The sequence below is a fragment of the Biomphalaria glabrata genome, chromosome 10, assembly GCF_947242115.1.
Source record: "Biomphalaria glabrata chromosome 10, xgBioGlab47.1, whole genome shotgun sequence".
NCBI lineage: Eukaryota > Metazoa > Mollusca > Gastropoda > Planorbidae > Biomphalaria > Biomphalaria glabrata.
Window position 1 is genome coordinate 23,449,822 of NC_074720.1, and position 23,917 is coordinate 23,473,738.

The 23,917-nt window shown below is 34.2% G+C and overlaps 1 protein-coding gene across 4 annotated transcripts in view; it reads left to right on the forward strand.

Annotated features, from left to right (window-relative positions):
* The window catches only part of LOC106053278 (soluble guanylate cyclase 88E-like), a 133,734-nt gene that overhangs the window by 88,411 nt on the left and 21,406 nt on the right, over positions 1 to 23,917 (forward strand). For all 4 annotated transcript variants that reach the window (XM_056044201.1, XM_056044202.1, XM_056044200.1 and 1 more), the window contains one exon: positions 22,392 to 22,491. In XM_056044201.1, coding sequence (XP_055900176.1) covers positions 22,392 to 22,491 — 100 coding nt within the window. The remainder of the gene's footprint in view (positions 1 to 22,391; positions 22,492 to 23,917) is intronic.

The window sequence follows — 23,917 nt, forward strand, 5'->3', positions numbered from 1 at the left end:
GTCTGTTGGAACATATAGATCTACTAGTCTGTTGGAACATATAAATCTACTAGTCTGTTAGAACATATAAATTTACTAGTCTGTTGGAACATATAAATCTACTAGTCTGTTGGAACATATAAATCTACTAGTCTGTTGGAACATATAAATCTACTAGTCTGTTAGAACATATAAATCTACTAGTCTGTTAGAACATATAAATCTACTAGTCTGTTAGAACATTATGAACATATAAATCTACTAGTCTGTTGGAACATATAAATCTACTAGTCTGTTGGAACATATAAATCTACTAGTCTGTTGGAACATATAAATCTACTAGTCTGTTGGAACATATAAATCTACTAGTCTGTTAGAACATATAAATCTACTAGTCTGTTGGAACATATAAATCTACTAGTCTGTTAGAACATATAGATCTACTAGTCTGTTAGAACAATTAGATCTACTAGTCTGTTGGAACATATAAATCTACTAGTCTGTTGGAACATATAAATCTACTAGTCTGTTAGAACATATAGATCTACTAGTCTGTTAGAACAATTAGATCTACTAGTCTGTTGGAACATATAAATCTACTAGTCTGTTGGAACATATAGATCTACTAGTCTGTTGGAACATATAAATCTACTAGTCTGTTGGAACATATAAATCTACTAGTCTGTTGGAACATATAAATCTACTAGTCTGTTGGAACATATAAATCTACTAGTCTGTTGGAACATATAAATCTACTAGTCTGTTAGAACATATAGATCTACTAGTCTGTTAGAACAATTAGATCTACTAGTCTGTTGGAACATATAAATCTACTAGTCTGTTGGAACATATAAATCTACTACTCTGTTAGAACATATAAATTTACTAGTCTGTTGGAACATATAAATCTACTAGTCTGTTGGAACATATAAATCTACTAGTCTGTTGTAACATATAAATCTACTAGTCTGTTGTAACATATAAATCTACTAGTCTGTTAGAACAATTAGATCTACTAGTCTGTTGGAACATATAAATCTACTAGTCTGTTGGAACATATAGATCTACTAGTCTGTTGGAACATATAAATCTACTAGTCTGTTGGAACATATAAATCTACTAGTCTGTTGGAACATATAAATCTACTAGTCTGTTGGAACATATAAATCTACTAGTCTGTTGGAACATATAAATCTACTAGTCTGTTAGAACATATAGATCTACTAGTCTGTTAGAACAATTAGATCTACTAGTCTGTTGGAACATATAAATCTACTAGTCTGTTGGAACATATAAATCTACTACTCTGTTAGAACATATAAATTTACTAGTCTGTTGGAACATATAAATCTACTAGTCTGTTGGAACATATAAATCTACTAGTCTGTTGTAACATATAAATCTACTAGTCTGTTGTAACATATAAATCTACTAGTCTGTTAGAACATATAAATCTACTAGTCTGTTGGAACATATAAATCTACTAGTCTGTTGGAACATATAAATCTACTAGTATGTTGGAACATATAAATCTACTAGTCTGTTAGAACATATAAATCTACTAGTCTGTTAGAACATTATGAACATATAAATCTACTAGTCTGTTGGAACATATAAATCTACTAGTCTGTTAGAACATATAAATCTACTAGTCTGTTAGAACATTATGAACATATAAATCTACTAGTCTGTTGGAACATATAAATCTACTAGTCTGTTGGAACATATAAATCTACTAGTCTGTTGGAACATATAAATCTACTAGTCTGTTAGAACATATAAATCTACTAGTCTGTTAGAACATTATGAACATATAAATCTACTAGTCTGTTGGAACATATAAATCTACTAGTCTGTTGGAACATATAAATCTACTAGTCTGTTGGAACATATAAATCTACTAGTCTGTTGGAACATATAAATCTACTAGTCTGTTGGAACATATAAATCTACTAGTCTGTTAGAACATATAGATCTACTAGTCTGTTAGAACAATTAGATCTACTAGTCTGTTGGAACATATAAATCTACTAGTCTGTTGGAACATATAGATCTACTAGTCTGTTGGAACATATAAATCTACTACTCTGTTAGAACATATAAATTTACTAGTCTGTTGGAACATATAAATCTACTAGTCTGTTGGAACATATAAATCTACTAGTCTGTTGGAACATATAAATCTACTAGTCTGTTAGAACATATAAATCTACTAGTCTGTTGGAACATATAAATCTACTAGTCTGTTGGAACATATAAATCTACTAGTCTGTTGGAACATATAAATCTACTAGTCTGTTGGAACATATAAATCTACTAGTCTGTTAGAACATATAAATCTACTAGTCTGTTAGAACATTATGAACATATAAATCTACTAGTCTGTTGGAACATATAAATCTACTAGTCTGTTAGAACATATAAATCTACTAGTCTGTTAGAACATTATGAACATATAAATCTACTAGTCTGTTGGAACATATAAATCTACTAGTCTGTTGGAACATATAAATCTACTAGTCTGTTAGAACAATTAGATCTATTAGTCTGTTAGAACAATTAGATCTACTAGTCTGTTGGAACATATAAATCTACTAGTCTGTTAGAACAATTAGATCTACTAGTCTGTTAGAACATATAAATCTACTAGTCTGTTAGAACATATAAATCTACTAGTCTGTTAGAACATTATGAACATATAAATCTACTAGTCTGTTAGAACATATAAATCTACTAGTCTGTTAGAACATATAAATCTACTAGTCTGTAAGAACAATTAGATCTAATAGTCTGTTGGAACATATAAATCTACTAGTCTATTAGAACATATAAATCTACTAGTCTGTTAGAACAATTAGATCTACTAGTCTGTTGGAACATATAAATCTACTAGTCTGTTGGAACATATAAATCTACTAGTCTGTTAGAACATATAAATCTACTAGTCTGTTAGAACAATTAGATCTACTAGTCTGTTAGAACAATTAGATCTACTTGTCTGTTAGAACATATAAATCTACTAGTCTGTTAGAACATATAGATCTACTAGTCTGTTGGAATATATAAATCTACTAGTCTGTTGGAACATATAAATCTACTAGTCTGTTGGAACATATAAATCTACTAGTCTGTTAGAACAATTAGATCTACTAGTCTGTTGGAATATATAAATCTACTAGTCTGTTGGAACATATAAATCTACTAGTCTGTTGGAACATATAAATCTACTAGTCTGTTGGAACATATAAATCTACTAGTCTGTTAGAACAATTAGATCTACTAGTCTGTTGGAACATATAAATCTACTAGTCTGTTAGAACATATAAATCTACTAGTCTGTTAGAACATATAAATCTACTAGTCTGTTGGAACATATAAATCTACTAGTCTGTTAGAACATATAAATCTACTAGTCTGTTAGAACATATAAATCTACTAGTCTGTTGGAACATATAAATCTACTAGTCTGTTAGAACATATAAATCTACTAGTCTGTTAGAACAATTAGATCTACTAGTCTGTTAGAACAATTAGATCTACTAGTCTGTTGGAACAATTAGATCTACTAGTCTGTTAGAACATATAAATCTACTAGTCTGTTGGAACATATAAATCTACTAGTCTGTTGGAACATATAAATCTACTAGTCTGTTAGAACATATAGATCTACTAGTCTGTTGGAACATATAAATCTACTAGTCTGTTGGAACATATAAATCTACTAGTCTGTTAGAACATATAAATCTACTAGTCTGTTGGAATATATAAATCTACTAGTCTGTTAGAACATATAAATCTACTAGTCTGTTGGAACATATAAATCTACTAGTCTGTTGGAACATATAAATCTACTAGTCTGTTAGAACAATTAGATCTACTAGTCTGTTGGAATATATAAATCTACTAGTCTGTTGGAACATATAAATCTACTAGTCTGTTGGAACATATAAATCTACTAGTCTGTTGGAACATATAAATCTACTAGTCTGTTGGAACATATAAATCTACTAGTCTGTTGGAACATATAAATCTACTAGTCTGTTGGAACATATAAATCTACTAGTCTGTTGGAACATATAAATCTACTTGTCTGTTAGAATATATAAATCTACTAGTCTGTTGGAACATATAAATCTACTAGTCTGTTGGAACATATAAATCTACTAGTCTGTTGGAATATATAAATCTACTAGTCTTTGACTACATCAACATCTAAGTATACCAACACCATTCATATATCAATCTGGCTATTGACCTACTAACGAGTGGACCAGAGGACCCTCTAGTTCTCATCACGTTCTCCCCGCGTGCTACTACGATGCGGGATGACCACACTAGTCCTACCTCCAACTTTGGACTTGTCCAAATATTTAACTGCTCTCGCAACGTCTGCCAGGTTCCTGAGCCTAACATGGCCTACACCCATTGACTTCCCATTCGCCATCAAAACCTCCACAAATCTCCCACCAAACCAACATCTCTAAACCTATCCTTTAACAAATCTCCCACCAAACCAACATCTCTAAACCTATCCATTCACTTCTGCCAGTTAACATTATATGGTACATTTCTGTGTCACTGTGTAACGATCCGGAATCAGCTTGTAGTCGCGACGACTAGTGGACTCTCGACGAACCTCTAGTTATCTATCACTTGACCTCTGCTCAGGCGTTCTGACCACAGTATTAGAATTGTCTTCACTACCTGTTGAATTAATCGGGTAAGTCTTTGGAACCCTTTCACCACAACTGCAGCAAACGATTTATTTCCTTTTAACCGCTGGGCTTCGATTCATCACAGGCTCACTACACGCTGCTGCAACACACCCACACTAGCGACCTTAAAACCTTCAATAACATCCACCATATCATCAGTCGTGCCTCTCTTACTTATTACCAGTTGCTTGTACACATCTCCAGACACATTCTCAAGTATCCTATCTTTTACCAGCAACTCTTTCACTTCTTCCACAGTCTTGCCTACTTCAGCCATTTTCAACCAAATGTCCATCACATTACACAGCTCGGTGACGAAACCCCTAAAATCGTTTTGGCGAGGTTTTACCCGATGAAACCTCTTGCGGCAGGTTTCCTCATTAATATCCGCATGCGGAGTAACACGGACGTCACTTCTTCAGAATTTTCATTTAAGAACAGACTGTCCCGCAGCATACAGTTCCTTAGATATGTTGTTAATTTATAGGACAAGAGCAACGACCATTCCTTTCTATCAATCTTGCATCTTGTCGCGACGGCCTCAAAGTGTGTCAGATATGCCATCAGGTCATCGTCTTCCTTCATACCCTGCAATGTTTTATCCAATGTATCTAGAACATTTCTAGGCCGCACCTCTAGCTGTGTTGCCGCTCCACCAGCCGCTGTTGCTGACTTTTCCTTCATTCTTTCCAGTTCCATCTCCTCCTTCCTGTAAGTGTTTATTGGGATGGATGTACTTTATGATGACAAACTGATGAAGTAATATCCGTGAAGATAACATGTTATAATATTATTGTTATCTTAATTAACTAATCATTCTGCACCTTGCTGTCCCACAACGTAACACATTAGTTACACTGCTGACTCTAGTCTCTAGTGTAGACTTTCTAATCCCAGAACTAACTCCCTGTAGAGACATAAGAAAAGACATAATGAAAGGTCTAGTCCAAAACGCTATGGCAGAGAAACAACTGCGAATTGCAGAACTGTCTTAGATACCCTAAACAGGGCTACACAGACGAAAGAAGCGTTCCACCAGCATACGAACCAAAACTCTCCATAAGCTTCAGAGCAAGGCATCGAAGAAAGGTACATTCATTAAGGATTCCTCTAACACACATTGGTGCTACAATACCAGAACCTACGCACCGACACAGCTCATAGAAAACGACTCACTTTCAACGGAGAAGATTATTATTGAGACTAAAGACTTGAGTTGTTTATCAAGATTCTGATTACTTTAGAGACCTGACTTCTCTAGTAATATTCTGATTACTTTAGAGACCTGACTTCTCTAGTAATATTCTGATTACTTTAGAGACCTGACTTCTCTAGTAATATTCTGATTACTTTAGAGACCTGACTTCTCTAGTAATATTCTGATTACTTTAGAGACCTGACTTCTCTAGTAATATTCTGATTACTTTAGAGACCTGACTTCTCTAGTAATATTCTGATTACTTTAGAGACCTGACTTCTCTAGTAATATTCTAATTACTTTAGAGACCTGACTTCTCTAGTAATATTCTGATTACTTTAGAGACCTGACTTCTCTAGTAATATTCTGATTACTTTAGAGACCTGACTTCTCTAGTAATATTCTGATTACTTTAGAGACCTGACTTCTCTAGTAATATTCTGATTACTTTAGAGACCTGACTTCTCTAGTAATATTCTGATTACTTTAGAGACCTGACTTCTCTAGTAATATTCTGATTACTTTAGAGACCTCACTTCTCTAGTAATATTCTGATTACTTTAGAGACCTCACTTCTCTAGTAATATTCTGATTACTTTAGAGACCTGACTTCTCTAGTAATATTCTGATTACTTTAGAGACCTGACTTCTCTAGTAATATTCTGATTACTTTAGAGACCTCACTTCTCTAGTAATATTCTGATTACTTTAGAGACCTCACTTCTCTAGTAATATTCTGATTACTTTAGAGACCTCACTTCTCTAGTAATATTCTGATTACTTTAGAGACCTGACTTCTCTCGTAATATAATGTGCAGTGTCTCAGTTGTCTTACACATTTTATAAATTAAACATCGCATTTGTCTATCAACATCTATAAAAGAAAGACCACAGTTGTAAGAAAACCTCTGTTGTAAGACCTCTGTTGTAAGACCTCAGTTGTAAGACCTCAGTTGTAAGACCTCAGTTGTAAGACCTCAGTTGTAAGACCTCAGTTGTAAGACCTCAGTTGTAAGACCTCAGTTGTAAGACCTCAGTTATAAGACCTCAGTTGTAAGACCTCAGTTGTAAGACCTCAGTTGTAAGACCTGAGTTGTATATTGCTACACTGTATTCAATGCTGATCAACGTGTATGTCCGTAAAGAAACACTTTGTACTGGACCAAGTCTTGAACGTCTGTGTACAAAGTGTTGTCACATCAAGGGATGATTTCATTCATTTTCTAGTTTCCTTCCACTTCAGGAACGCTTTTATTTATAAGGTTACATTTGCTGCCGTTATTTACAGGTGTCAGCCTGACATGAGCTATTAGAAGGTTTCTTCACATCTTTCTACAGATTTTAATTATTTTTTCTCGCCGTGGATTTAAGAAAATGTTGTGTTGTTTTTTTTTTGTGTGAACATCTAAAACGGATTTTCTTATATTAAAAATTAATTCAAAAAAAATCTTTAATCCAATTGGACACATTGAAATAATATAATATAATATAATATATGATGAATGACATCTTTTCTTGTATTAGTATCTGCCTTTGTTATAAGACATTCGGGACCTAGTTGAACTGAAGGAACTGGCCAATGAGGCAATGTGTTAAAGTCTGGTGTTCAAGTCTGGTGTGCAAGTCTGGTGTTCAAGTCTGGTGTGCAAGTCTGGTGTGCAAGTCTGGTGTTCAAGTCTGGTGTGCAAGTCTGGTGTGCAAGTCTGGTGTGCAAGTCTGGTGTGCAAGTCTGGTGTGCAAGTCTGGTGTTCAAGTCTGGTGTTCAAGTCTGGTGTGCAAGTCTGGTGTGCAAGTCTGGTGTGCAAGTCTGGTGTGCAAGTCTGGTGTTCAAGTCTGGTGTTCAAGTCTGGTGTTCAAGTCAACATCTATATAAATTTTCAACTTGAAATCAATATCTCTCCAAAATTTCAACTTGATATTAACATCTCTCCAAGATTTAATCTTGATATCAATATCTCTCCTAAGATTTTAACTTGATATCAACATTTTTCCAAAATGTTCATACAGTGCGTCAATTCTTCAGAAGGCAGCCGGCGTGTGTATGTGTGATAACATGGCGAGCACATAGCCAGTATAAACAATGCCTCTATTTATATGTTGACTGTGTAAACAGTCTTTCGTGTGTCTTTCCTGTTTGCACACTATCACAAGACTGTACACAATATTCCTCTAACGAAGTCTAACACACCAGCTGTGTACTCCTTAAAGACGTCTAGGAATGTTTTACACTAGTATTTCTTGAGACAGACGTCTGAGTGCATTCCTTCTAGAAACTCTCAGTCAGTGCCCGCCATGTTTTTCCTTGTCTCACTTGTCCACATGCATGTTTTTCTTAGCCTAAATTACTCCCCTTGACCGAGAACATTTTATCACAGACCATCAACCTCTAGGGCTGGATGGTCACCATGACAACTGATACAGCTTTTTTAGATTTATTATATACGTGTTTGTTACAAAGTGATTATATAACAGTTTGATGGGTGTGGGAAGGAGGTTGCGTTTCTTGATAGAGCCAACAGATCAGAGAAAGTACATCAACAAGCTTTTAACACTAATCCTACAAGTGTTTAGACTTTAATGGTTGACTGCACGAGCCAGGAGAGAGAGCTCTGATACACCACATTTAAAGATAACATTGACAACTTTATGACCACTAGATATATCAAATACATCGTCAACTGTATGACACTAGATATGTCAAATACATCGTCAACTGTATGACACTAGATATGTCAAATACATTGTCAACTGTATGACACTAGATATGTCAAATACATCGTCAACTGTATGACACTAGATATGTCAAATACATCGTCAACTGTATGACACTAGATATGTCAAATACATCGTCAACTGTATGACACTAGATATGTCAAATACATCGTCAACTGTATGACACTAGATATGTCACATACATCGTCAACTGTATGACACTAGATATGTCAAATACATTGTCAACTGTATGACCACTAGATATGTCAAATACATTGTCAACTGTATGACACTAGATATGTCAATACATTGTCAACTGTATGACACTAGATATGTCAAATACATTGTCAACTGTATGACACTAGATATGTCAAATACATTGTCAACTGTATGACACTAGATATGTCAAATACATTGCCAACTGTATGATCACTAGAAAGTCAAATACATTGTCAACTGTATGACACTAGATATGTCAAATACATTGCCAACTGTATGATCACTAGAAAGTCAAATACATTGTCAACTGTATGACACTAGATATGTCAAATACATTGCCAACTGTATGATCACTAGAAAGTCAAATACATTGTCAACTGTATGACACTAGATATGTCAAATACATTGCCAACTGTATTACCGCTACATATGACAAATATATAGTCAATTGCATTTCCACTACATGTCGAAAGTATGTCAACTTTCCACTACATATGTCAAATGCTACCTGCAAATGACAACAAATATACAATTGTATACTATTGTCACAGCTTTCCTATTCTATTTATAATTATAACTCGATAGAATCTACCTTAAGTCTCGATACGTCTAGGTGTCCCTGGTTCAGTTCTAGTTAACGAAATAAAACAATGAAACCACTAGATCAAACACATAAACTTTAATCAGCTTTACTGCATATCACACACGCTGGTCTCTCCCTGATCAACCTCTGACAACAAAACACACTTCCGGTCATTCGCGCAGAATGTAAAAATAGATTATACATACATACACACATTCATCCGTGACAACTAGGAAGTGTTTGTTTCCCCCACTTGTTTGACTTGCAGGAACCAAGTCTTTTATTTGTATTGGTTTATTTGGCGCCTATTTACTCGTTCCTATATTACATTGACATTATGGGCCTACAGGAAGTGCTGGATTCAACGAAATGGATGCTTTGGGCTGGAGGCCCTACCTCTTTCAAAATACAAGAAAATAAAAGCAGACCATATTTCTGAAGAAAAAGAGTACTTGTACATTTGTATTCACATGTTAGGCTTTACCTCAATGGCGGATCCAGGAGAGGGGGGGGCGGTAGTGGCGATGCCCCCCCCCCACTCGTCCGACCCACCCCCAATAGGAGGGGGCGGATGAATTTTAGTAAAGAAATCACACAATTTGTATACTAATTTATTAGTTATGTTAATAATCTATACACATTATTTATATTTCAACCTATTTTTAGATTATTTCGCCCCCCCCTCTAGTATGTTGGCCGATTTGTTTGTATGGGGAGGTGGCGATGGCATCAATCTCGCCCCCCCCCTCCACGGGACGGTCCAATGTACTTATAGAAATCACAGCGTGTTAACAGAATCAATTAAATATCTATATAATTAAAACTTGTTATTGGTATTTTAACCGATCTTTATATTATGTCGTTCCCCTTTGAGTGGGGGGGGGGGGCGGTCCTAGTTTTATGGAGAAATCATAGTTTGTGAACAAAATTAGTTGAATTAAAATATAATTTTTATATTATATCGCTACACTTCTGCTATCTTAGCCGATTCGGCGAGGTGAGGGGGGGATTGCTTTTACTCTAGCCCACTGAATGGGGGGGGGGGGTGGCGGTCCTATTTTTATGGATAAATCATAGTTTCTGAACAAAATTAGTTGAATATCTATATAATATAAGCTACATATTGATGTTTTAACCCATTTGTATATTATGTCGCACACAGACTCTGATCTCAAATTTTATCATTAGTAAATATAAAATGAAAAAGGGTTGTACCAGGTGGTAGGGGCGGTATATGCAATCGCCTTCCGCCAATCGGACAAACCAATACATTTTATTTTTGTATTTTAGTTAAGAAATTACAAAATTAAAAAAAAAATATCACCAATATAATTTATATATGCTATAAATTAAATTCTTATATCGAGTCGCCCCACCCCCTGTCTTTAACACCGAAAGCAATCAATATCAGAAATTATAAAAAGGAGTGAGGATTAACGTTTTCGCTCTACCGCCCTCTCCCCTTTCCAGACGAAAACAAGACGTTTTAAAACAGAATAGTCAAATATGGCGACAGACTTTATATAATTGCACACGAATTTATCTTAGTTATTTTAAGAAAGACTTTTGGAAAATTTTCGAATCATACGAAATTTTTCATTATAAGAGTAACAATCGAGACGAGTTCTGAACCCTAATATTATTTTCCTAGTCACCTTTTTCCAACCTTTACTCAAACTGATAATTTTCTATTGTATAAAAAATTGTGGACTATAACTCACAATATTTGAATTCTAAAAATGCAAAAAATTTAGAACAGAATCTAATTGGCGGCGATCCTCAAAGTCTTAATCTAAATATGTGGGGTATCTTATCTTTTCAAGGAACAAATCGGTTGTATTTGCAATGTAGTAAGGGCCTGTAAATTCATATTAGAATATTTTTCAAGTAAAACATTTTCAAAAGGTCCTTTTTGAATGAGATAAATAATGAGCTGTAGATGTTAGGAGAATGCGTTTCTGCTGTGAAGAATACAAGAAAACGCTTTTGGCGTCGGGCACTGGGAAATCTTACAGCGCTGCCCCGCACCCCCTAGCTGTCAAGGGAGAAGCCTTAACATGGCTTCTTGTGTGTGTGTTTTATTCGCCAAAGGTTGAGATACACAGCTTTTTATGAATATATATATTATATATATTTATATATAGTGCCGGTACTCAGTGATTAGGTGCCGGTACTCAGTAGTTGATTGCCTAAATTTTAACTACTAAAAATTAATAATATACGTTAAAACACAAGAAAAGTAATAATTTTTTTCAAAAAGGTGCCTGTAAGCAGTACCGGTGCGTACCGTCATAAAAAAAGCCATATATATATGATATATATATATATAGATAGATAGATAGATAGATAGATAGATAGATAGATAGATAGATAGATAGATAGATAGATAGATAGATAGATAGATAGATAGATAGATAGATAGATAGATAGACTATAAAATAGAAAGTAAGGCGTATGTATGTATGTTTTGTAAAATGTTTTTACATGTTTCAAATGTTCCTTCAGAGTTGAAGATAGTTTACTTCCTAGTCCAAACCTCCTGCAGGACGACGGGGGATGGGAGCGGGCAGGGTTAGAACCCGGGACCATCGATAAATCCAAACGACAGTCCAGCACGCAAACCGCACGACCAGGCAGCCATCCTATGTGTGTATGTATGTATGTCCCGCATCGAAATCAAAGCCGTTTCACCAATCTTGATAAAACTTGGCAGAAATGTTCCTTGGGTACTAACTGGGACGGAAACGTATGTAGTGTAGCCCTAAAACAAACTGAAGACCCTAAAAAAAAAAGTTGACCAACTCTATGAAATATGATAAACTCATCGATCTAGGCCATGTTTACCATGTATAAATCGAAAGGATCTAGATCTAGGTCTAATTTTTAAAACTACACTTAACACATATAGTTTTTTACTTTGACACATGAAAATACAAAATATATATTGATTAACCTTTAAATTTGTGTTTCAAAAGCATTTTTACACAAATTCGTTCCTTAATCTGCGAATTTAGAATTCCTGGCGTACATCACTCTATTCTTAGGTCTAAAACTCTAATTCAACTCTAAGATGATAGAACTTCTCTTCGCACAGATAGTTTTATACTTTAACACATGAACATACTAATTATAAGTCCATTCATTTCATATTTTAACCAAATTAACATTCAAATTTGTTTTTCTAAAGCATTTTCCATACATTCGTTCGCAAAAGCTGCGAAGCCGTGTTGAGATATATTCTAATAGTTTCATTCATTCGCGTACATCTAATTTAAAAAAGGTCACGCATGCGCATAGCGAAGCTTTAACTCACGCGCAGAACGAGCTCTATCTAAGCTAATATTTAACTCTAGATTAGTCTAGATCTAGATTTATCTCTAACTCAAGTTCTACTTTATACTTTAAAACATGAACAAACAAAATTAAGTCTATTCATTTCAAATTTTAATCAAATATATGTAGGCCTATAAGCAAATGTTTTTATTTGAAAAAATGGATTTAAGGCAATTAGCTATTTTGATAGCTCCATTCATAATATTTTTACATTCACGCATTTCGCATTCGCTTTACTTATAACATTATTATTTCGCTTAATTGTTTAGAAAACACTACCAGTGACTATATAGACAGTGATACGCAAATTAAGACCCGCGGGCAATATATGTCTAGTATATATATATTTTGTTATAACTCTGTCGTGCGCACCGCCATTCAGGCTAGTGCATAAAGTGCGCACTTCTAGAAACCAGACTATGAAGGATGTTTACATTAGAAAGGAGAACGATTTCCGCCCAAGTCTAGAGCCGAGATGATGATGCTGTGTTCAAGGCGGTACCCCGTCAAAATAGCACCGACAAAATAGCGCCGACAAAATAACGCAGAAAAAAAATATATTTTTGTCATTTTGAAAGAAATACTTTAGATATCGTAAAATATTAATAGAGCCAATATTTTTTTTTTTAAAGTTATCATAATTTTTCAGTCATTTTGCAGGAAACACTTTAGATATCTTAAAACATAAATAAGCAAAAATAAAAAAAAAGGTTAAATGAATAATTTCAAAATAAAGCATTTATTTACATTATAGAAGTGTAATTAGAAAACACGCAAAGATACTTGTCAAATTTACACACACAAACACACAAACTTTCACAAAGTTAAATTGTAGGAAATGTCACGTAGAAATTCCATCACTGACTTGTTTCCGTACAATGGTAATAACGCTTCAAGTCGTCTGTTAAGTTGGAGGTACTTTGTCTTGCTTGCAGCTTTACTTCATTCTCCAGCATTGTACTTCAGAATCTTGTTCTCACTGTTCTCCTATTCTCTGAGGAAGTGAGAGATTAACTTGTACACAATAGGGTGATGACCGTCAATAGACTGTTGAAATGCATGGTGCCATCCCTCCACTGAATTGTTTGTTCATGGTAGATTGCCCTGCACACGATCTCTAACATTCCATAATGCTATCAGAAATCTTGGAGTCACTCTGCGGTTTCGTCTCTGGTGATATATATATATATATATATATATATATATATATATATATATATATATATATATATATATATATTTATATGCTGTATGCACGGTTATGTTTAGGGTTTACTGGGCGTTAGGGATAGGGTTTGGAAAAAAATCACCCCCCTCCCCCACTCTGGATCCGCTAGTGCTTTACTTATTATGTTTCTAGATATGCTATGATGAGACTTAAATACAATAATTAGTCTCAAATCAAACATAGGACATAAAATTGTGTCCCTAACTGAGGGTGCATTCCGGTATATTAGTATAATATTATACATATATTACACATTACATATATTATCTATTATTTATTATTGCATAAATTATCTATTATTATACCACCCAAGATAGTTACTGTGACAACATATGTAGGTCACTGGTGGGTCTGCGTGGTTACTTGAACTTTTCCTTGCTTTCTAAACTCGAAGACAATGTTGTATGGCACATAGACATCTTGCTCTAAGAATAAGTTGAAAGAGTCTATATAAACATCTTGCTCTAAGAATAAGTTGAAAGAGTTTATATAAACATCTTGCTCTAAGAATAAGTTCAGGGAGTCTATATAGACATCTTGCTCTAAGAATAAGTTGAAAGAGTCTATATAGACATCTTGCTCTAAGAATAAGTTCAGGGAGTCTATATAGACATCTTGCTCTAAGAATAAGTGGAAAGAGTCTATATAGACATCTTGCTCTAAGAATAAGTTCAGGGAGTCTATATAGACATCTTGCTCTAAGAATAAGTTCAGGGAGTCTATATAGACATCTTGCTCAAAGAATAAGTTCAGGGAGTCTATATAGACATCTTGCTCTAAGAATAAGTGGAAGGAGTCTATATAGACATCTTGCTCTAAGAATAAGTTCAGGGAGTCTATATAGACATCTTGCTCTAAGAATAAGTTCAGGCAGTCTATATAGACATCTTGCTCTAAGAATATGTTCAGGGAATCTATATAGACATCTTGCTCTAAGAATAAATTCAGGGAGTCTATATAGACATCCTGCTCTAAGAATAAGTTCAGGGAGTCTATATAGACATCCTGCTCTAAGAATAAGTTCAGGGAGTCTATATAGACATCTTGCTCTAAGAATAAGTTCAGGGAGTCTATATAGACATCTTGCTCTAAGAATAAGTTCAGGGAGTCTATATAGACATCTTGCTCTAAGAATAAGTTCAGGGAGTCTATATAGACATCTTGCTCTAAGAATAAGTTCAGGGAGTCTATAAAGCGTTGAGTTCATAGAAGAAAGAATTCCTGAGGGACGTAGCTAGCAGAAAGCATGACCCAGAAGTCTAAAGAAGTTCCTTGCGACCAGTGTTAGACTAACTGATTACAGTGTTAGACAACTGATTACAGTGTTAGACAACTGATTACAGTGTTAGACTAACTGATTACAGTGTTACACAACTGATTACAGTGTTAGACAACTGATTACAGTGTTAGACTAACTGATTACAATGGTAGACTAACTGATTACAGTGTTAGACTAACTGATTACAGTGTTAGACAACTGATTACAGTGTTAGACTAACTGATTACAGTGTTAGACAACTGATTACAGTGTTAGACAACTGATTACAGTGTTAGACTAACTACTTACAGTGTTAGACTAACTGGATGGCTGCCTGGTCGTGCGGTTTGCACGCTGGACTGTCGTTCAGATTTATCGATGGTCCCGGGTTCAAACCCTGCCCGCTCCCATCCCCCGTCGTCCTGCGGGAGGTTTGGACTAGGAAGTAATTATCTTCAACTCTGAAGGAACATCCGAAACATGTAAAACAAACAAACTGAATACAGTGTTAGGCAACGGATTATATAGTGTTAGACTAACTGATTACAGTGTTAGACTAACTGATTACAGTGTTAGACAACTGATTTAAGTGTTAGGCAACTGATTACAGTGTTAGACTAACTGATTACAGTGTTAGACTAACTGATTACAGCGTTAGGCAACTGATTACAGCGTTAGGCAACTGATTACAGTGTTAGACTAACTGATTACAGCGTTAGGCAACTGATTACAGTGTTAGACTAACTGATTACAGCGTTAGGCAACTGATTACAGTGTTAGACTAACTGATTACAGCGTTAGGCAACTGATTATATTGCTTTAGAAGAAAAAGTATGCGTTTCGTTGTTTTGAATATTCAATGAGATGCGTCTATGTTTAGTCTTTGTTTCCTTAGCAACTTAAACATTTCAACTAGAGATGTGTCTATGTTTAGTCTTTGTTTCCTTAGCAACTTAAACATTTCAACTAGAGATGTGTCTATGTTTAGTCTTTGTTTCCTTAGCAACTTAAACATTTCAACTAGAGATGTGTCTATGTTTAGTCTTTGTTTCCTTAGCAACTTAAACATTTCAACTAGAGATGTGTCTATGTTTAGTCTTTGTTTCCTTACCAACTTTAACATTTCAACTAGAGATGTGTCTATGTTTAGTCTTTGTTTCCTTAGCAACTCAAACATTTCAACTAGACAAGCGTCTATGTTTAGTCTTTGTTTCCTTAGCAACTCAAACATTTTAACTAGAGATGTGTCTATGTTTAGTCTTTGTTTCCTTAGCAACTCACACATTTCAACTAGAGATCTGTCTATGTTTAGTCTTTCTTTCCTTAGCAACTCAAACATTTTAACTAGATATGTGTCTATGTTTAGTCTTTGTTTCCTTAGCAACTCACACATTTCAACTAGAGATGTGTCTATGTTTAGTCTTTCTTTCCTTAGCAACTCAAACATTTCAACTAGAGATGTGTCTATGTTTAGTCTTTGTTTCCTTAGCAACTCACACATTTCAACTAGAGATGTGTCTATGTTTAGTCTTTGTTTCCTTAGCAACTCAAACATTTCAACTAGAGATGTGTCTATGTTTAGTCTTTGTTTCCTTAGCAACTCAAACATTTCAACTAGACCAGCGTCTATGTTTAGTCTTTGTTTCCTTAGCAACTCAAACATTTCAACTAGACAAGCGTCTATGTTTAGTCTTTGTTTCCTTAGCAACTCAAACATTTCAACTAGAGACGTGTCTATGTTTAGTCTTTGTTTCCTTAGCAACTCAAACATTTCAACTAGAGATGTGTCTATGTTTAGTCTTTCTTTCCTTAGCAACTCAAACATTTCAACTAGAGATGTGTCTATGTTTAGTCTTTGTTTCCTTAGCAACTCAAACATTTCAACTAGAGATGTGTCTATGTTTAGTCTTTCTTTCCTTAGCAACTCACACATTTCAACTATTTCTATTAGCCTAGATTTTAGTTCAACTTAAACGCATTTACTTTTGATTGGCCAAATGACATCCAATAAAAACCTACCGGAAATTCTACAAGAAGCCAATTAACTTAATCTCTTTAACCACGTGACAAGCTCAATGTAACTTCAACCAAGAAAATTGCCTGTTTAGTTTGAACTAGTTCCGGTCAGTTGACGTGATAAATGAAATTTAATTGAACGAAACCAGAATATTCCATCGTCTGCTGAATATCTTTGAAATGTTTTCCTTGTAACGATTTTAGAAGGGAAAGAAAAAAAAAACTCTGCTTAGTAAACAAAAGTCCGTAGCAACGGTTTGTTGATAGTCTATATTTAGTCACATCAACAAAATGGCCTCTACACTAAGTGCTGACTTACTGTGTACAAATCAAACTATTGGTGGGCACTCGGCCAGGAATATTTGGCCAATATTGGTCTGCACTTTTGTGTATAAGAAGGAATTGAAAAATGCATCGCAATAGAACAAAGTTTCTTGCAGATGAAAACATAAAGTATCAATCCAACAACACAAGATACTGCAGAAACAAAGAATATAAAAAAAATAAAAGCTACTTTATTTATTCTTATTCATTGGTAACTAGTTACACAGACTAAACATCAGAATACCTAGGTTATACAATAAATGGTTACTGTACTACATTTCAGTAATCTTTTCATTCTGCTGAAGCCATCCGTCTTTTTTTTCCTCCAATGCTTATAGCATGCGCAATACGCTATGGTCCATTCACTTTGGTGACCAGTTGGGGGGGGGGGCGTATAGGAGAAGGTTTCGACGCCTTTTCAAAAGCATTTTTAGCGGCCCCCGTAAGGGGAAAAAGCCGCTATTAGGTTTGTGCAAAATGTCCGTCTGTCCGTCTGTCACACTCAGATCTCGAAAACTAGAAGAGATATGAAAAATATTATTTCATCATTAAATGCGGCTTCAAAAGTTTAGGTGCAACGGCTACTTTTGGTTTTCTAAAAGCAAACCGTTTAATTTATAAAATTAATTATGCGAGCGAGTTTTTCATAAAAATACACCAATTCTAAAACAATTACGTAAATGTAAGGGAGGCAATGTTACAATATGCTAACAAAGATGGACAATTTTTGTGTATTTTCAGTATCACTAAGTCAAATATATTTAAAAAATGTACAGGAAATGTTTACAACAAATATAAATAATAGTTAAAGATGTTTTTTCTGGTCAACTAGCTGCTAAAATTAAAAAGAAAACATTTCTGTTTGTTTATAAAGGCTAATAATGCACTTTGTATGTAAATATTACGCACATTTATTTTAAATGGACTTTTTATGCAGCGATTTTCGTGCAGTAGCGTAACGTCGCAACATGATCGGGTGCTAAACCAATTCCTTAAACTTAAAAAAAAAATCAGATTTTATTTATTTTTTGTTTAGTGCCCCCATCCGAATAAAAGAAGATTATTTTTGTGCGTTTTGTCTGTTGGTCGGTCTGTCCGTCACGATTAGATTAAAAAAACTAGAACTCTAAAAGCAATTGAAAATCTGATTTACCCTTTAATTTTCCTCCCGTAACATCTCAATAGTTTTAATTATCTAAAAATTGATTGTTCCGGATTTTTTTGTGCAAAACTAATCAACCCCAACAAATGTTTGTTTGCTCTTCTAATTTATATTACATTCAATTTCCATGCTTAAACGTTGCAAAAACACATTATCAATAATATGTTGTTCCGTTTTTTATGTAAATAGCATATTAATGCTAAATCAAAATCTCTATACTGACTTATATTTCATTAAGTGTCAAAATGTTCCGGATATTGTTTTATAAAACATGAATTATGCCTAATGATTGTTTGAAATCGCATAATTTACTAATATTACACTTTTATTATTTGACAATGCGTCACTATAATTTGGTTATCAATATCAAATTGTTCCGTATTTTCATCTTTAAACAAATTTTAAAAATATCGACAATAGGTTGTTCAGGGCTTTAAAAAAAAAAGTAATTTACTAGAATTGATTACTGAACATTACTTTTTAGACATTTAATTTTCTTGCTGAAACATAACATAGAAGTTTTGTAATCGATAAAGAATGTTCCGGATTTTGTTTCTTACAAATCGTCGCCAGAAAGTTCCGAATTTTTTTAAAAATCTACTAACGCCAAATGATTGTTTGAACTCCCTCTTCTAATTAATAAACAAATAATCTTCTCATTTACGAAATAATGTTTTTACGGATTTTTATGAAAAATATTTTAACTCACTACTCTCTTACAGTACATTTAACTTTCTACCTAAAACATTAAAAAATCTAATTATCGTTAATATTATGTTCCGATTTTTAAGGAAAACAGAATCCAAACACCAAAGTAAGGTATGAAAATCTCTTCACATGGCTGTAGTACATCTAATTTTTATACGAGACCATCCAAAAAATTTAATTAACGGTATTACATTTATCTGAAATTCTCTTTTTCTTTTACTATTTATACAAACATCCGGAACAATCTATTATATAAACTTTTCAATTGTGTTCATACCTAAAAATTATTGCGATGTTTTGAAACGTAAAATAAAGGTTAATCAATTTTTAATAACTTTTAGTTGTTGTTTTTTTATATTAAGATGACGGACAGACCGACTGACAGACAAAACGCAAAAACAATGCGGCTTTGATCCTCTTTAAATAAATTCTATTAGAACTCAGTGCACCAATGTCTATGAACCCTCGTTAAATATCTAGTGTAAATAAAGACATTTTTTATGGTACCGGTACTAGCCTATTGTGAGGTAATGGAATTTTTTCTTTGACGTCATATGAATGACTCTTTAAATGTAATGCTAAAAGAACGCACTCGGTGCACCAATGTCTATTAACCCTCGAAAAGTTTCTCGGATTAATGAAAACATATTTTAGTCTAACTAAGCCGTGTGACGTAGTGTTTTTTTTTTCCTTTGACGTCATATGGAATGAATTCTTTAAATGAAATGCTAAAAGAACGCACTCGGTGCACCAATGTCTATGAACACTCGATAAATGGCTCGTAATGATGAAGACCATTTTTAGTCTAGCTAGGCCGTGTGACGTAGTGTTTTTTTTTCCTTTGACGTCATATGGAATGAATTCTTTAAATGAAATGAAAAAAGAACTCGGTATAGTAATGTTTATTAAGCCTCGTTATGTGACTCGCGTTTAAAAAAGGAATGATATCTTGATTTAGATCTAATCTAGATTTTTTAAACTAGATCTAGATTTTTATTACAGTATATCTAGATCTGGATTTATATTCTAATTAAAATTATTTTAGAGTCTTGATCTTCAATTTCTAGATCTAGTTAAGACTAAAATAGACTAGATTAAGATGTAGAATTTCAATTTCTAAACTTAAAGTGTAAAAAAAAGTGTAGATTTTCATTTCCAAACGTTTTGATCAATATTGCAATGTTTTAATATACTAAAACTAATCTACTATTTTTTATTTCATTTAAATTTACGGCAAATGAATCTTTGAAACATTATTACTTTTGACCATCAAAATTAAATCACCTCTTGAATATTATTTGCGAATATGCAGATCCGACCGGGATCCGACTTCAATGTGGGCCGCCTCTGAGTTTGTGTAACACAAACTCTCTTTGTAATCTTGTTTTTTCTAAAGTTGCTCGAGTCTGTCTTTGAACTTGAGACTCCCAGATTGAAGGCCGACTTATTAGCCACTGAGCCATCCATGTAGTTATAAAAATATTAGGTTTTATTGAAAATTTCAGCAAACGACCTAAATTTGTTATGTTCAGGATTGTTTTACACAAAAAATAAATAATATATATCGATAATAGGTTGTTCCTCGTTTGTTTACATGAAAAGTACATTAACGCCCTACGATTGTTTGAGCTCGCTTAGTTCACTTCTAATACATGAACGCCCTACGATTGTTTGAGCTCGCTTAGTTCACTTCTAATACATGAACGCCCTACGATTGTTTGAGCTCTCTTAGTTCACTTCTAATACATGAACGCCATACGATTGTTTGAGCTCGCTTAGTTCACTTCTAATACATGAACGCCATACGATTGTTTGAGCTCGCTTAGTTCACTTCTAATACATGAACGCCATACGATTGTTTGAGCTCGCTTAGTTCACTTCTGGTACGTTTCATTTTCTGACCAAAACATTAAAAAAAAAATATTCGTTATCGATAATAGGTTGTTAAGTTGTTTTTTTCTCATACTAAAAACAGAATTAACGAATTGACGTCACATGATTATTTATAACCTCTGTTCTTACTATTATAATTGATTTTCTTGAAAGACGTTTCAGATACGGTTCGATGATTTGTCTGAGAAGCTTGAGAGATCAAGAGTTCCTATTGGTGTAAATACTTTTAGAAATGATGCGCAGATGTTTCTTTAAAACTCTTCATTCAAATTCTCAGAATTACAAAATGTTTGAATCCAGCAGTGCGCGGGTAACTGATGGACGGGAATGTAAACAGTTGTCCCTCTTTGAAGTCATTCGGAACCGTTTCATTGATAAAATACACATTATGGCCTGTAAGAAATGTAAAGCCAAAATTAATTTTACATTAATGAAACGTTTTTAGACCACTCTAACGATCTACCTAGAGTTTCCCTGTGCAGCCAATAAGCTCTTGTTTTTGTCATGTAATACATAAACCAATATACCTTGAGATTTGGAAGAAAATCTTGAGAGTAGAGGTTAGGTTGTTTTTAAGTGGATAACTAATGAACACAGAATGATTGTTTGAGGTCGCTCTCCTGAATTAGAGATTATTTTTTGGTCAGAAGGTCCAGATGGACTACAGAAGTGTCAGTATCGATGTTCGTTTATAAAAGCTAAGTATGCCAAGTGTATGAACACATCATGCACATTATTAGAGTCTTATCGTGGTTCCCATTATTCAAGATTTACATGTCTGTTGGTATTTCGTTAGGGTGATACAATTTTTTAATCAAAAAAAGAAAATGGCTTGAATTTTTCTAATCCATGGACACATCCATTTATAATCTCGTTTTTTTGTTTGTTTGATTTTGTTGCGTTTTTGTTTTTTTGACATCGCGTCCTAAACAGAACTGAATGCTTTGTAGTGATCTGTTCCATAGACGCTTGAGATCTTCACATTTAGGAGTGGGCCATGGGTTTTTACCTGCAGTGTCTTAAAATCAATGTCATTGAATGTGTGACGTAATGTCCTCCTCAGATTCTCCATCACACGAATAATGTGTTTCAACTAGTGGCCAGATCTCCAGTTACTCAGAAGGAGGAAACTGAAGTCATTATTTCTGATGATATCAATAAAGGTAGTTTGTTTTAGTGTGACCTTTACCACGTGACACTAATTAGACTCTCATCCTGTTAATCAAACTAAAATATTTGTTTCTTTAACTAAATGTCTAATTCTTTGCTAAGTAAAGCATCTCTTATTTTATTATATATATTTGTTTTTTTTAACTAAATGTCTAATTCTTTGCTAAGTAAAGCATCTCTTATTTTATTATATATATTTGTTTTTTTAACTAAATGTCTAATTCTTTGCTAAGTAAAGCATCTCTTATTTCTTGACATATATATGGCCATAACCCAAGCCGAAATAAATAAAATCCCAACCCGCAAAATGTGTGTGTGTATGTGGGTTACTGTAGTTTTGTGTTTTTATATATAAAGCAAACATAGTCCCACAATTCCATGATCGTACTCACGAGGGGGGTTTTGAAGTTTACCTTCTCCCTTCAACACCTTTCCATCAGAACTATGGTGACCAAATTCTATTTGCGTATACAAGTGTGGTTTTGAGGTGAAATCCGCTACAATTCAAACAAAACTTAAACAAAAATACAGTCCCCACATTCCAATCCGCAAGGGAAGGGGCTATGTTAAAACTCTCCAATCAACAAACAAACAAAGCAAAAACTACAGGAACCCACGAGCGTACTTTTAGTGGTTTTGAATGTAAAACTTCACTCTAATCTGGACTAAAGCACCAGTCACCGAATCCCAGTAAAGCAGCCAGGGTTTGGTTTGTTTCTTAAGTTATCCCTCGCCTTTCAGTAAAAAAACAATAGAAAAACTGCAGTAACCAATTAGCACGAGCGTTGCTTAGCGGGATTTTAGGTCCGCCCCCCCCCCCAATAAAAAACGAAGTAATAATCAAGTCACCGAATGACATTTGAACATAGAACGTTTTTTTAGATCAAACTCCCTTCACCAATTAAAAAAAATGCAATTGTTATGATCGTATTCAGGGGTTTTTAAAGTAGTGTGACCAAATCCCAAGCAAAGGGAGGAGACTTGTCCCACACACAAAACACTAAATCAAACTAGAGTTACCCCATGAGTGTAATAGTGAGGGATTTCGACATTTACACCCCCCCCCCTCTAATTTTGCTCTGTTTTCCTAACAGTTGCTGCACTCCATGTTAAAGCAAATCTACAATAATTCAATTCACGGATTCAAAACAAATTGCTACTTACTACAGTCATTGGAGGTTCAAGCCTACCCCAAATATAACATTTCACACATTAATCTGTTTTTCTACCAATCGCTGGACTCCATTAATAATGTGCAGTGAATAGCAGAATTGATATTTGACCTACAATTTTTGTTAGAAGACTAGAAAAATATTTCGCTGTAGACCCCCCCCCCCCTCAGAAAATACATTTTATAAGTTCAGAATACAAGAAATACTGCTAGACAGCTGGACTCCGGCCCGGACCTCGGTGGAGGAG